Below are 16,678 nucleotides of genomic sequence, written 5' to 3'. Positions count from 1 at the left end.
ATCCGTATTTTTAAAGACTGAGGCAAAAAAAGCATTGAATGCCTCCACTTCATCTTTGTCCCTGTTAGGTGACCATAATCAACAAGTGTCAGGCCAATGTTTTCTTTAGATCTCCTTTTGCTATTAATGTACTTAACAAAGCCCTTCTTGTTGTCAGATACAGTGCTGGCCAGTTTCAACACTAATTGAGTGTTGGCCTTTCATCATACATACATATTTCAGAAAGACTGCCTTGAATTTCTGGAGAAGCTTCTACAGTCACTTGCAAATTTTGATTCCTTCCTCCTTGCGAGGAAAGAAGTGAGATTTAAAATATAAATGGGATTTTTCTGTAATGTAGTAACATGTTCTTCTCAAAAAGTCCTAATTTTTTGATGAAAAGATTTAGCTTTCAAATTATTTCATATTTTGGAGAGGAGGAAAAAAAGCAAATACCAAACTTGAGCTAAGTCAAAGTTTAAATAAATAAAAATAGATCATTAAATGTAATCCTGTAGGCTCATTCCCAAGTACTTAGGAGTCAAGAATCTGAAAAATCAAATTACAGTATTTATAAACTCCTGATGCCTTAAGGGACACTTACTTTTCTAAAGTCTGGGACAGGTGGTGACTACTATTGGTGGTACTCTAAGAGCCGAAGTATTTTCTCCTTTACAAGTGCCTTTCAGTATGAGATGAAATTTGATATTGCTGCCGTTGTGGTTTTTTGTTTGTTTGTTTTAAAGTAATAAGTATCTGAGCAGTTGATCAATGCTTTGAAATACTGCAAGTATGCCAAAGATGTAACTATTAGAAATTTAAATTTAATTTGTTTTGTTTCAAAGTACAGGCAGTCATGTTATAAAACAAGTACCAAAAGGCCAAATTACACATTAATCTCCAAATGAAGAGTGCCAGCTCTGTTAGTGTTAGAGATGTAAATGCTTTAAATTACTTAAGTTCTTGCAAAGAAGGATTTTTACTTCATTTTGTGTAAATACTAGAAAAATACTCATAAGGTAGTGGACTTAAAATATGATTATATTTGTAATGTTAGCATTTTCTAGTTTTACTTGGCTGAATGATATTGTGACCTAACAAAAAAAAAAATCAGTCATACATTTTTGAAGGATGGGTTTCAGGAGTTTAGGTATCTTTTAGAGTAGCTTCTGTAACCCAGATATATCTGGTTAAAGCAACTGTGAGAAGTTGACTACTTTGAAGCAAGTAACTAGTGTTTCTTAAAGGAATTCATGCTTCTGACGTCTCAAGTACCATAAATGCAATACCAGTACTGTTCACTGGGAGCCTCAGAACTGAACTACTTTGTAATATTTCCACTGGGAACAACTTTCTTAGAAGCATAGAATACCAGGTTGGAAGGGACATCAGGGATCATCTGGTCCAACTTTTCTTGGCAAAAGCATGGTCTTGACAAGATGGCCCAGCACCCCGTCCAACCGAATCCTAAAAGTGCCTACTGTTGGGGAATCCACTGCTTGCCTGGGGAGATTATTCCAATGGCTGATTGTTCTCATTGTGAAAAATTTTCCTCTTGTGTCCAATTGGAATCTCCCCAGGAGTAACTTGTACCCATTACCCCTCATCTTTTCCATGTGACTCCTTGTAAAAAGGGAGTCTCCATTTGCTTTGTAGCCACCCTTTAAATACTGGAACATGGTGATAAGGTCTCCCTTAAGCCTTCTTTTCTCAAGGCTGAACAAACCCAGTTCTCTCAGCCTTTCCTCATATGGCAGGCTCTCCATGATCATCTTTGTGGCCCTTCTCTGGACCATCTCCAGCCTGTCCACATCTTTTTTGTATGGCGAGGACCAAAATTGAACACTATTCCAGGTGTGGCCTGACAAGCGCTGAGTAGAGTGGGATAATGACTTCTTTCTCTCTGCTGGTGATGCCCTTGTTGATGTAACCCAGCATCCTGTTGGCTTTGTTTGCCACAGCAGCACGCTTCACTCATATTGAGCTTGTTGTCCACCAGGACCCCCACGTCCCTTTCCACAGAGTTGCTCCCCAGCTGGGTAGATCCCAGCCTGTGCTGCAGTCCTGGATTATGTTTTCCCAGGTGCAAGACCTTATATTTATCTTTGCTGAACTTCATAAGGTTCTTGTTAGCCCCCTCTTCCAGCCTATCCAGGTCTTTCTGCAGGGTGGCTCTCCCTTCCAAGGTGTCCACTTCCCCACTCATCATTGGTGTCATTGGCAAACTTAATCAGGGTACACTTGATCCCATCATCCAGATCAGTCATGAAGATATTAAACAGCGTTGGGCCCAATATCAATCCCTGGGGGACCCCACTTGTGACAGGTTGCCAGTTTGAAAAGGAGCTATTTACCACAACCCTCTGGGTGCAGCCCGTTGGCCAGTTCCCCACCCACTGAACAGACCACTTGTCTAGACTGTAATGCATCAGTTTCTCTAGGAGGAGGCTGTGGAAAACTGTATCGAAAGCCTTGGAGAAATCCAGGTAGACAATGTCCACCGCTTGCTCCATGTTGACTGAGCAGGTTACTTTGTTGTAGAAGGCGATCAGGCTTGTCAAGCACGATTTGCCCTTGGTGAATCTGTGCTGGCTTTTCCCAATCATGTGCTTCATTTGACTTGTGATAGCCCCCAGGAGGATCTATTCCATAACTTTCCCAGGGACTGAAGTAAGGCTGATGGGCCTGTAATTTCCTGGATCATCCTTTAAGCCCTTCTTGTAGATGGGGATGATTCTATGATTCTGTGATTCTATTTTACAGTGCCACAGTTGGGATCCTATGTTCTTTGCTCAAAAACTGCTATGATAAGTTATGAAAATAAAAGTTTTCTTCTACATATATAATTTTAAATTTCTTTAAAAAGAAATTAATTACCTTTTTATTTTTGACATATTATATTAATTGTAAATTAAAGGTGTTATAATGGCCACCTCCTCTGAAAGTATCATCTCCTCAGTAAGGGGTTTTTGTTGGTAGTTCTTAATACAGAACTACAGTTTTCATTTCTTCACATGATATAACTGCCATTTCAGCTGACCTCTAAGTTTCTTGTGGTTTTACAACAGATCTTTAGTTTGCTGTGAAATTACAAGGGTCCTGTAATTCCAGTTTATGTACTACCTACCTGAATTAGGGCGGTAGAAAAATCTTAATCTCTGTTTACAACTGAGTTTAGTAATAAGTTATTTCTGATTTTGCCTTATGGAGTTTGCTAGGTGGAGGTGGCAGGGGAACTACTGCGGTTCTCCACTCTTTGACATATTCCTAGGTATATTGTTCCCTCCAGGCCTCTGCTATTCCTTAGAGCACCAGAATCATTGGAGCACTTGTGCGTGATGTGCTGATATCTTTTAGTAAGTGTAGGAAAAGAAATAGTCTCTGCCAAGAATTTGTCTAAGTCGAGAGAGGAAGACCTGAATTCATCCTACTTGAGGTGCTGGAGTCTGAGCCACAGGTTCCATAGGGTTCTCACTATTTTCCCAGGAGAAATACAGACTGCCACAGACAAGTTTAGTCTTTTCAGAGTAGGAAGAACAGAAGTACCAAAGTTTGTCTGCTATCTTGTATCATGAAGAAAGACAAGAAGAGAGACCTGATGCTACAGGCTGCTTCTGAGGCTATCCCCTGCTATAGAAGCCCCCAGTAAAACCTTGCATGTCCTTTGGTTGCTCACCTGTTCTTCCCTGTTTAGACAGAAATTAACAGGGATCTATATAACCTGCTATCATCCATTTGTTTTGGGGAGGGGATGTCATTCACATACTTGTGTGGTGTCTATGCTAATACAATTCTATATTCATTTAGCTGTTAAAATGTTTTGTAACCTTACTTTAACTAGTAGACATGGTTCCAAGCAATCTTTGATTTCTTTGGGTTATCATTGGCAAGTAAGAATGCCCTTCATGCCAGAAACACCAGAAGATTTTTCCTGGCCTTCTCAATACTGCTGACTAAAGCACCAAGTCCTGTTTCAAATAGCAGTCTGGATTCAGTTGTCAGTGTGTAGTGTGCCTAGCACTGTATCGTGGGCCAGCATCTGTGTTCTGGGTTTGTTGGCACAAAAGCAATAACCATTTGGTTTTAATGAAAAAAAAGAAAATAAGGCTGGCAAGGGAAATGTTTTTAAGAGGTAGTGAACTATGTTTTTATTTTTCTGTCTTCAAAACGGAGGGCATTTTAGCTAATTATGTTTTCTAAACATAATCAGAACAGTACATCCCAACTACGAAAAAGAAAATAAATGTAAATTGAAAGAAGTTGGAGGAAATGCAGCATTATTAACAAGAGAAAGTTGACTGTAATTCCTTTTTTTACTTCATGTGTTACTGTAATGTAGCAATAGGAAGAGATTCAAATTGCTTACAAAACTTCTACTTCCCTACCATTGCAATACTAAAAGGCTAGGAATGGGTAGGTAAATAACAAAAAAGATATGTCTATGGTTGACAGCTGTGTGGTTGGAATATTGATTACAAGGTATAAAATCACTTAAGATACCCCAGTCCATATCTATAGATGGGCTGAAGGAGTATGATGGTGGTGAGCAGGAAATTTGAGGAAATGACCAATAGGAAGAAGGAAAGATGCACAAACCAGAGATACTTACTTAACTGGGGTGGCAAGGGTGTAGGCAACATATCAGCAAATGAGTTTTGGTGTTTCCCTCTCCCTTTTGGTCTCCTTTCAAAGAATACATGTATGTATCTACACTAGCAGGATTTTGATCAAAATTTTTTCTTGCAGGCTGTGACAATGTCATTAAGTTAGAACTTGGGTTTGAAATTGGTATGTCTGAAATATTGTCAAATTCCACTCATTCTTGTAAAGTATTCAGAGGGGGCTTTCAAAATGCATAACCTGTGCTTTTGTAAGGCACCACTCCTATTCTGCTTCTTAAAAGAAGGGGTTTGTGGGCATCTGTTCCAAGAAAAGATTCAGAATTGCCTTGTGGTGCTGAGTAACGAGGACTCAAAGGTTGCCCCTGTCTGTGGCTACGGTGAGGGGCATACCCCCCTCAATGCCTGCTTTGCATCCCTGTCTGGTGCAGCTCACTCTTCCCTCTGTACGGTGTGTAAATGCTAAGGTGCCTAACTCAGGTGGGATGGTTCTGTGCTGTGCCCTTCTCGGTTGAATTTCAGGTGCTGCATCGCTGAGCAGTCCCTGACCCTTGTTGGATCGGTCTGTAGGTGTTTGTTTCCAAAAATAACCAGGATCATCTTTTTTTCTCTCTAGAAAAGCTGATTGCATATCAACGGGAATTTCATGCTTTGAAGGAACGTCTTCGTATAGCTGAGCATCGCACTCTGCAACGCTCTTCTGAGCTGAATGCTATCTTGGAGCAGTTCAGGCGTGCAGTAGCAGAAACAAATGGGAGTAAGAATGCAATGAATAATTTTTCAGGTACATACTGTGATTGAGCTATTCTTTTATAACTCTCCACTACTAATATCTCTTCTTATTACTATAGAATAAGAAATTAGTACCAAGAAGGCCAAATGAAACTGTTCAGCTGTGCAAATAAAGAATCTGTAATACCTTATATCTGGTGGGGATTTTTTTGTTTTTTGTTTTTCCAATTTCTATTCCTAATGATCCACCCACTCTTCATTCTTATGACTTTAGGGACTGAATACTTATTCCATGCCTAGCTCCAAAAGTTTGAAACTTCTGGTTACTTATTTAACATACTGAATATCTTTTGACAATAATTTACATCACTTTTTAAATAGAGCTTGAGGGGAAAGGTGAGCAAACAACATTTAAGAAATGGATGAACTTAAAGCAATTAAAATATGTTTAAAAGTCATCTGGAAGATGTAAAAATGTACAGGCTATCTAAGGTATTGGTTATGATTTGTAAAATGTGCAGATAATGTTATTTTTAATAACTACGTGATTAAATGTTGAACTGGTAAAGTCTTCCATAACTTTTTACCCATTTTGGAGGCTGATGCTCAAGTTTACTGAGAGCTGTGTTTGGCAATATTAGAGAATGCCTTCGCACTACTCACTAGTTTGAAGTTAACTTAAAATCACACTATTACTGCTTTAGTCACTCTGACTATTCTAGATGGAAAATTAATAACAAATAAACTAAACTTTCTGGCGAGATGTCTGATTTGGTAGGTTGCAGAAATTTCACTGCATTGGCCTACTGAGGAATATAAACCCGAAGATTTTTGCAAATCAAAAAACTGGATCAAGCTTTTTGAATCTCTTATCTACTTGCATTTGTGCTATGGGTTACTATCTTCTATAGAATTTTTTTTTTTGGGGGGGGGGAGGGTTATAATTATAGGCCCTCAGTGCTGTTATTAAGGATGAATTGCTCTGTCTGACACTAATGGCCTATCCAACCTGATCGCTGTAGTTCCCTGGATCTCCAGGAATGGTATGGATAAAGGTTACATTTAACATAGCCTGTGACTCATGTCTTCCTCTTCTGTGTGTATGTTTTTGGTGTTAAAGTGAACAACAATAGAGGAAGTCATGTAAGTTTGATACTGGATTTATGATTAAGTTATTACCACAATTATTTCTAAAAATGAGTTAGCTTGCTTATAGACATATAGTCATAGGGAGTTAATCCCTTCTGATGCAGCTGAAGTTACTGATGCACATTTTAAACTTTCTACCATGTCTGGATCCCAGCTGGGACATCCTCTTTTTTCCATGTGGAGCCATGATGGGAAGTCAGTTGAGGTCTGAATTCCTGAGCTTTTGTGCTCAGAACTTAGTGTTAGATAGATTTTATTAAGTTTAATGTACTTAAATGTACATAATACTGTGTAGTATTTGCTATCTTTGAAGCTGAAAGAATTCCAGATTGTTTTATGGAAATCATTATTTGTTCATACAAAGAGTTGTCATATTTTGAGAGAATTTTTAGTCCAGCTTTTGCAGTTGAAGCTAAAGGAAATGTTAGCAGGAAAAGTAAAATGTACCTGTATTGGAATCTATCAAAATCAGCATCTCTACTTTTGGCATCTATTTACAAAGCATTTTTCAAGATTATAAGTGGTTAGGAATTTAGTTTCACCGAAAAATAAATATTAAAAAACAAAACAAAACTCACAACAAAACTGTTCCAGCTTTGTAGAAGCTACACTCAGAATCTGAGAGGAATGATGTTCATGGCATTACTTTTCTCACTTCTGCACAATTCCATTTTTTCTTGGAAACCATGAGTACAGTTTTTTACTTAACTTGATATTGTAAAGCCCATAAGTTTTCAAAGGTCCATATGCTATCATATTTGTCGTTTGAAATAAGAGTTGTTTTCACACTTGATGTAAGAAAATCTACATGCACAGCAGGGGAATTTAAAAACTGTTATTTGCAACTTTGAGAGCCACCTGGACATCCTGAGAGGCAGTTTTTTAGAAAGAGCAAGAATTATTTTCAGTACTTTAATGGACTAAATTAAATTCATGTTAGCATTCATTTTATTGCAGAAATACTCAAAATCTTAATTGTATATTTAATGCTATTTTTGTTTTGTATCTGTATGTGCAGTGTATTCCAATATGTATTTGTGGCTTTGAAAAGTTATTTGCAGTAGCCATCACTACATGGTGATGAGCTCTGTAAATGTAAGTAAAAAATAATCTAGGTAAATAAGCCTCCCATTTTGATTTGTTGGGGGGGGAAACACCCAAACTAAATAAATGGAGCATTCTTTACTTCTGTGATTACACACTAAGTCTTGTGTGATGAGGTAAGTATTAACTATATCTGTAGCAAGGTTACCAAGTGGAAAATAATCTTGGCCATAGTTTATTTAAAAAATTAAAACAAGAAAAGACTTGCTTTGTACACAAGATATAATACCACAGTAAAATGCATCATTTGTTCTGTTTTTCAGTTAGGACCAAGCTTGGAATTCTGTATTATTTACCACTGCATAAAACTTCATATTGTTTGTTTTCTGCATTACTGATTTCATGTATATTTGCAGATGAGACACTGAAATTGTTAAAAGAGCTAACAAGTAGAAAATCTCTTCAAGTGCCAAATATCTATTACCATTTGCCTCATTTGTTGAAAAATGAAGGAAGCCTTCAACCTTCTGTGCAGGTTGGCCTTGGAAGAACAGGAGGTATGCTGATACGATGTTTATTTTATGTTTTATATCTGGAGGACTTCCTAGTTTTAGTAATATAATTCACTGCATTACTTGGTAGATCAAGGACATCTCATTTAGCTTGTGTGATATTGATATGTCTTAGAATTCACACTGAATCCAAGATGAAAGGAGTTTGGCTTCAGCTTTGCTCCTTTCTGCATAATCTCAGTCACACCCCATCCTGTGTTAAGGTACACATTAAGAAGCATTTAGTTTGGATTAATTTTTTGTAACTAAGTAAAAGGGAACAAAGCTCAAGATTCTGAACAACAGGTTCTGAACTGCTAATGGACATATGCCTTTGGCTTTTCAGATTTGTGGGGCAACCATGCATGGATATAACTATTTTAGACTTGACGTTTCTGGTTTTTTGAACAATATATTTCAATGTATAACTTAGAGTTGGGAGAACTAGGATAATCAGATATAATTGCATCAATAAAATGTGGACAGTCATTGGAGGTGAAAAAAAAATCAGTGTTGTGCTGCAATACTGTTGATCTCCCTTTTTTTTTCTAATCCTCACAAATTCTGAGCATTGGTCATTAGGATAGCTCCATGGAATCCCACTCTTGGAGCTCTAGAAAATAAATAGCTTAAAGCCAAACCAAACTGATATACCTCAAAGCATGTGTCTGTGTGTGTCTCTAAGCTTGAAGGCCCCACCAATGAATCCTTGTTTCTCTGTGTGCCATCTGACTTGAATGGCTCGTGTTATTGTCCACTAGGCCTTTTTTTCTTTTTTTTTTAATTTTCTCCTCCTCCTTGCTTTTGAAAGAAGCATTAGTTAACTCCTGGCCTGTATTTTTTTCATTACTTCACTAAGTTTGATTGCTCCTTCTTTTAACAGAAGGCATTCCTGTGTGACAAATATGCGGGCTCAAGCCATAGGGTTATTTTTCTGACTATAAACGCCATTTATTTCAACATTGTTATTCAGGAAGGAGAAGACTCCTATTCCTTTATTGTTTCAAGTGAAGCCTGTATTATATCCCACTGGGAATAGATGACAGAGTTTTGAAATTACAAAATAGAAATTGGAATCAGGTTTATTTAATTAAAAAGGGGGAGGAAATTCTGAGTTAAAATTATTTTCCTGTCTTCCCCTTTCCTGGTCACTGTGCTTTTTGAGTGTTTGTTTTAAAAGTTCAGAGCTTGTTAATGTGTAGTTGCTAGGCGAAGCAGGCTCTATAAGGAAGGATAAACAACATTTTTTAATCGTTGTTTGATTTTATATATTTATGATGTGGTAAATCATTTCACACAGGTGGCTTGGAATGCTGGCGCTGACTTCATGAAGTCTGCTTTATCCTTTTACAGTGTTCCTGCTGCTATCTGCTGTGTGCCTAGTAGGTAGCCAGCCCTGGGTACAGGGTGGGGTGCAGAAGAAAGACTATGGGAAAGTTAAGGAACAGGGGAGTCAAATGGCCAGCTGAAAGATGGTGTTAATAGCGTTGTTGCTGGGGTCAGATTGCTTTGCATTTGAGGTGCTTTTAACAGGGATAAGAGATTTCAGTGAGGAATTTCCGGGCAATCCTGATGACCTGGACTTGTTTTTCTAGAAGAACCCAAATCAGGTGCAAGGAAAGTAATAGAGTTTTTTCCAGCAGTGTAATTTTAAAAGACGACTCTGAGAAGTTAAATACTTGAATTCTGAAGAATGGTTATGCCAATTTGAAAATAAAACTAAGTTAGGGAGTTTAATCACTCTGTAAGTCTTGGTGCACCTTATCTGATTAACACCATGGTTGTTGATTATTACCTATGCAATAGTCTGGCATGTCTAAGATTACTTTTTTTTTGTTTGCTGTGTTTGTTCTGCGTGTTGGTGGTGATTATGTTAATCATGCTCCTGATGATGGGTGGTATATTTTTAAACTATTTTTAATTACTGTTATCTCCATGTTTTAACTCTTTGCATTTCTTGAGCAATGCTTTATTACGAGATAAGATTTTTGCTTTCTATCTTGTGTATGAAATCACTGAAAGTAAATTTCTGGTTTGTTTGATTTCAGTTTCCATTGTAATGGGAATACCTACAGTGAAAAGAAAAGTCAAGTCTTACCTTACAGAAACTCTCCACTCCCTTATTGATAAGCTGTCCCCTGAAGAAAAACTGGATTGTGTTATGGTTGTCTTTATAGGAGAGGTAATCACTGAAATATTTTTATACAATTTGTAACCTGCCTTTAATTACAAGTACCACTCCTTTCAGGAATTGATGAGGATCCACTTTTTCTTCAAGATGTAGACAGATGACTGTCTTCTCCTTCCCTGAAAAGGAGACAGTGTTAGTCTTGTGCTTCTGAGAGAAACAATCCTGAAGAGCCCAGCTTTTTCTATTTATCAAGGGAGTAGTGGACATGGATTCAGTGGACTGGTTATTTTGCGAATCTTCTGATGCTTATGTCTAGTGACAGAGATGTGCTAATTACCTTATTCCTTCAACATCAAAATAATGGCTAAGGTACTCTAGTGTTGTAGGGAGGATTCTTCCCATTCTCTTCATGCTACTGCTTAGTCCTTCCTCAAATGAGTGCTGCAGTTTGAGATGTTAGGCACAGATTGCTACTGGTTTTGTTTTCTGGACAGTGTGGATATTGTAAGTCCAGACCTTTTTCATGGATTAATTCAAACAGTGTTCAGTTGGACAGTTTGGTCAGTTTGGCTCTGATTTAGTGGAAATCAAATTTAGGAAAATGATAGAATGCTTTCAGAAATAATTCTGTTGGCTGCTGGGAATTGCATACAGTTATTTTGGTCTGTATGTTTTTCTCAAAAGTCTGAGTTGGAGAGTGGGAAATTTATATATATGTTTGACCTTCATCCATCTAACCATATAGTGCTCTACTGAAACAGTGTTTATGAGTCCCACAGGTGAAAACTTGAATCCTCTAATTATAAGTGTGAAAATGGTTTTAATCCTGTGAGCCAGTGTCCAGTCAGGGATGAATCAGTGGAAAATCAGATAAGCATTTTAATACTTCTAGTTCTATTATCAGCACATTTTAAAGCTTTCCTTGAAAAGTTTGTAAACTGTTTGCCTATACCTAAGAACTGATTCTTATGTTTTTTAATAGAAATTGCTCTGTTTTCTTTTTCTTGACAGTCAGTCAAAAACTATCTGTCAGGATAGATACTGCTTTTCTGCAGAAAATACTCTTAAAACATCTGTTGGTTGAGAATATTAAGAGAACAGAATTCATTCTGAATTACTGGAATGCTGGTTTTTCTTCCCTGTATGAGTTGGAATAATTTTATTGCCTTTTAGTGTGGCTTCTTTTCAAAGTTAAAACTGAAGTTTCGTTTTGCTTTCCCTAAGGAGATCTGAGCTATGACGACCGTGTGTTATCATTGGATTGATTCTCTATCTTCTGCAAAACTTAGGAGTGAAGAGAATCCGCACTCTGTCCCCAACTGCACAGGTTTCTCTTGTTGCCTTAGACAAGCCATATTGCTATACCTGAGTTTTCCATAGCTAAATAACTTCCTTCCTTTGAGGTGGTGTGAAATTCTCTTTCATCTTGGGATGATTCTGCAAAAGTGACTGTGAAGGAACTGAACATTTTAACATGGGAGCTGTTGCTTCTGTGCCCAAGGAGAATCGTGTGGTTTGCTCCAGAGTGGGATACTGTTACCCTCTGTATCTTATCTCTGTATCTCTCTCTTTGAGAGCAGCACTATGTGCTTACTCACATATCTGCTATGGGCACTGCAAGCCATGAATGCCTGGGAAAATTTGAAGAACCTAAGTTTAAATTCTTATCCTATTATAACCATTCCTTATATTTGCTTATATTTCTTTTTCTTTACTCCATCCAATTTTATGTCTTCCCTGCTTTACTATTTCTTTGACCATGTTTTATATTTTCTTAAATTCAGTATCTTATAGTTTGTTTTGTAATTGCTATGGGGAACTCTTTCAATTAATAATATGGTACAGTAAATACTTCATCCTGAACTATGCTGTGTTTTTTCTGAGTTATGCTGTATATTTCAGCTTCCTTCTCCAAGATGAAAAGTGTAGGTTTATTAAGCATTTTCTCTGGCTGTTTGAAGGAAGGCCTACTCCCCTGGTGGACTTCTGTTTCTCCTTAAACAAAAGGAAGGGCTTTAGCTTTTAAAATAGCTTTGTCTGTGGGGTTTCCTAGCCTAAAATGTGTTAGACTATTGCTATCATTAACATGTGTGCATTAATGAAGGCTTATTTAAAAATACATTAGAACTTTGACTAGCTATGCTTGTATCAAAAATGATGGCAAAAGTTCCTGAAAAAAGGTACGGACTCTGCTCAACATCTGTGCATTTTAAGTACAGCAAGAAATGGTCATAGTGTGAGGTTAGGTTTTGCTAATAAGCTTAAAATTACTATCTGTGCTTTGTCTATAGCTTGCACCGACAAAAAAAAAGCGCAAGACTTTACAAAAATACTTCTATGAGAGAATTATATGAAAAATGGCATTTTAAAAGGATTTTAGTATTTTCTTGCTGACTTTATTTGAGAAATCAAATTGATGGTATTTTAAGAAGCATGGCTGGGAGCCATAGTCATGGACTGTAATCTCTTTGTGCTAAGCACCCTAAAAAACTCTTTTAATCCTGCTATTTTTTTAGCAGTTCAATCTCACTCCTTTCTTGTAAATTTCACTTTTTTGCCAGAAAACAAGTTGAAAATTAGGGCTAATGCCTTCTGCAAACAGCATGAATATGTGTAAACAGATAAGCTAGTAAATATAGATGCATTATGGTTGCTAAATAGAGATCTGCATATTCATTTACTGTATGGATATTTCTCAGTAATGTAATTATACACAGTAAATTTCCATACTGGAAGTTCAAGGAATTCTAAAATATCTCAGCTGATGTGATATCTAATCACCAATTTAAATAATTACTAGAATTGCTTGACAGTAAACTGTGCAATTGTCCCAGTAACTGACATATGTCTGTGTTCTCCAATTTGTTAAAATAACTTTATTGCAGAATAATTTGCAGGTATTCATTGGGATGACTAATAAATAGGCATGATTCATTATACCTCTATACTTAAAAATCTTTTTATTCCTCTTCACTATGTAGCTAGTTCATAGGCTCATCAGATGACTTGAAACAAGCAATTCAAATCTCATAAAGCTGCTCTGTATGAGAACTTGCTTTCAGAATAAACTGTAGGCTCTAGGTTTAAGAACCTATGGACTCCAGATTAAAATGGTTGTCTAGTATTTTTATTTAATATGTTTTTTAATTAATCATGGGAAACATGGTTTTGAAGTACTTTACATCATCATAGTGGGACAACAAACATATATTCAGTAGACCATGTGTGTGTGTATATATCTATATGAGAGAAATTAAAATACTTTTCTGGTATCTAAATGAATTTTTTTTTTCCTGCGGGGAGATCTCATTTACCATGAAGAAAATACATCTTAGACTTGTTCTAAATATATCACAAATTATTGTCAGTCCACTTCATTAATCAGTGACTGCACTTAGCACAGTCTTTTGTACAAACAGTAATCAGTGTATATTGGAAAGACTATAAGCCCTTGATTTGACCAAAAATATCAGAAAGACAAATCATTTCAGTAAGAATCAGAAGACACTGCAGGTATGCAAAAGCATTTTGCTAATTCTGTATGCTACTGATTGCATCTGACTAGGCAGTAATTGACCAGCCATTTGTTCTTGGAGCACTAGTCCACATTTTACACTTTCTTGCGTATTGCTTATTCAAATCTTACTCTGTTGTTTCACGTGTATACAATTCACTTAGGCTAGAAAAACTTGCATGTCTTGAATTATGTTTTACTGTCACTGTGTCAGCTCTTTATGTAAGCAGTGGCTGCTAAATTAAAAGATGTTGATCTTCAATAGTGTTTCCTCTATTCTCCTTTTGTGGAGAATCCTTTATTATTTCTTTAGAAAAGTTTCTGTACTGGTTGGGTCAGCATGACACAAGCACCCAGTAAGGCACCATCCTGTGCGCTGGTATGAACAAAGCCTCAGCAAATTAAGCACTGAGTGCACGTACTGGGTCAAACCTTGCTGAACCTGTTTTGGATGTATTAATATTGGAGTGCAATATGGAAAACTTCTCCAGCAAAACAAACATGGCTGTGTTTTCACCTCTTCTTGCTCTGGGCCTGAATTATAGATCTCTTTGATCAGCAGATCTCTTGATAGAAAACAAAGGAGTATTTTGTCTCTCTTGCTCTCAACTCAGGTGTATTAGTATCATCCTGGCTACAGAGAGGTTCACTTTTTTCTGCTAATTGTTGAAAACTTGAGAGTCGCCCTGTCCTGGAGCTACCCTGGAGAGTGTATTCCTAGTCCTCAAAAGATTTGACTGCACATCTCAAGTTGGAGAAAGACCAACAGATCTTAGCATATACATACATATGTATGTATGTAATAGATATATATTTTTTTTTTAAATCAAAGCTAGACAAGGCTGTTGTGCCAAATGATACATTATCTTCACCAGGTAATTTTAAAGGCCTACACAGATGGTAGCCTTTGTTTTGGACATCTCACTCAAAACTGATCAGGATGAACACAGCTTCTATATATGCTGCCAACTCTTCTGTCTGAAAGGGTAGCTTGTCCTGTCAGTAAGCATTTGAGATATTTAAGCTGCTGTTGCAATCCCTGTGTCTTTGGCCCCTAAGCTTTGGTACCCAAGGAGTATGGGCTGCTGATACCAGGCACCATCATAGGATTTTACACTCCTCTTTTCATGGCAGTGACTAGCAAAGTTTTTATATGGGATTAAACCAATGATAAAAATATTTCTTAGATTTCAGAAAAGATCCTTGACAGGATTTGAAAATGTCCATGTACCTGAGACAAATTTAGTATCTCAGCACAAAGATAAAATTCAGGATTGTGCTCTTTTCTCAAGCCCTAGACTTGAATGACTGAAATGCTTCTCTATCTATAAGATATCTTCTGAGATGTACCTGGGCCACAGTGACTATCTGGTGCTTCTGGTAAGGGAACATCACTTAACAGACAGAGTCATGTCTTATCTCTTCGGTAACATCTAGTGTATTTGTGAGATGGAAAGTGACAGTAATAATCTTATTTCAGAAACATCGTAGCAGGTGACTTCATACCTGGATGATTGACTGAATTGACACTTTGAGTTTTGGACAACACTGTCAAATTTTGCTACTGTGGTCTGCCTTGGCCTAGAGATAATGAGGACAAATTCCTTCTGTCCTCCAAATAAAGAACACATATCATAGAAGGGTGCTTTTGACTGTACATGGCAACTACCTATCTTCTTCTGGAAAACAAACCATCTAGACCTTTTCAACGATTTACAGGCTCACCCAAGGACAAGAAGAAGTTTCCCCAGGTTGCCAGGCCACGTATTCTACTTTCTTTCAGACTCTACAAACCAGGCTTCATCTGTAATATGCACAAAGCTATGAGTCTGCATGACACTGACATAACTTGCATCTGAATGTCCTGTTTTGAATTGTCCCTTGGTTTTGGTTTTTTGTGTTGGTTTTTTTTTTTTTTTTTTTGTTCTGGCTGGCCTTCTTAAAAGCTAAACTTGTTCTCTGATGTGGTACTGTGGTTCACAGTACAATGCATGTGGATGTATGCCCTCATGATTGAGGAGCTGACATGCAGGGGGCAAGGGCAGGGAGAAACAGGAGTGGAGTGTTACAAGAATATACTTGTATTCCTGCTGTTGCTGCCAAAGGCTTTGCATTGTGAAACCCTGTCCTGAACTGAATTAGGTTAATCACAGAAATGACTGGAGAGAAAAAGATATTTCTTACCTGTGTGGTAGAGTGGGGACTTTCAGTAAGGGAGGAATGAAGTCATTAGCTCATGTAGGACACAGAGGCTACCTTTTGCTTATGTAACATTAGAGGGCTATGTTATGACAGTGTTCTGCATTCCTGTTTTTTGCTTTGCATCTTCTTCTCATGTTCCCTGTATTTAACTTGAACTTGCTGCTTCAGATCTGAAAGCGGATGCTGTATTCCTGAAAATCATTTTTTTTTCAGCTGCATTTGTTGAACTCTAACAGATGTTATTACCTTTTTGCACAGGCTTTGTTTATATCCGTACACTATTGCAACCATGGGAAACCACTGCTGCACTTTTATTCCTTAGGGCTTTTTCTTCACTGCATAAATATCCAAAAATAGGTCCAAAAGCCACTTTAGTGGCAGCTTTTTCCTATGTGAATTTTAATGCCTTTTAAAGGTAATTATATTCATATGTTCTTTCACCATTTCAAGGCAAATATACGTTTGTTTTGCCTTTTCTGGAGGCTGTTCAATTTTGCATTGTTTGTTATTATTTAAAATACATTGTAAAATTATTCCACCCCTATTCTACAAGGATGATGAAAGATCAAATAAAATTGTAGAAATTAGTAAGCAATGAAATGACCACGCTTTGCAGATTAGCGTGGTTGTTTCCCAGGGATTTTTTTTCTTTTTTTGTAAGATGTTCTTGAATAAGTTAAGACTTACTTATAGTAGATTTCATTTAAGGCCTCCTTTCCTGTAGCTTCTCTTCTTGAATTTGTAGTATTTTGATATT

At 37.2% G+C, this 16,678-nt stretch overlaps 1 protein-coding gene across 1 annotated transcript in view; it reads left to right on the top strand.

Annotated features, from left to right (window-relative positions):
- MGAT4A (alpha-1,3-mannosyl-glycoprotein 4-beta-N-acetylglucosaminyltransferase A) overlaps positions 1-16,678 on the top strand; it is an 88,032-nt gene that overhangs the window by 28,190 nt on the left and 43,164 nt on the right. Inside the window, exons 3-5 of the mRNA XM_075523887.1 lie at positions 5,215-5,382; positions 7,940-8,080; positions 10,123-10,256. Of these exons, the coding sequence (XP_075380002.1) occupies positions 5,215-5,382; positions 7,940-8,080; positions 10,123-10,256 (443 nt within the window). The remainder of the gene's footprint in view (positions 1-5,214; positions 5,383-7,939; positions 8,081-10,122; positions 10,257-16,678) is intronic.

Source organism: Mycteria americana, chromosome 1 (assembly GCF_035582795.1).
Source record: "Mycteria americana isolate JAX WOST 10 ecotype Jacksonville Zoo and Gardens chromosome 1, USCA_MyAme_1.0, whole genome shotgun sequence".
Classification (NCBI taxonomy): Eukaryota; Metazoa; Chordata; class Aves; order Ciconiiformes; family Ciconiidae; genus Mycteria; species Mycteria americana.
The sequence above is the reverse complement of the archived record's forward strand: the minus strand, read 5'-3'. Positions and strand labels throughout refer to the sequence as shown.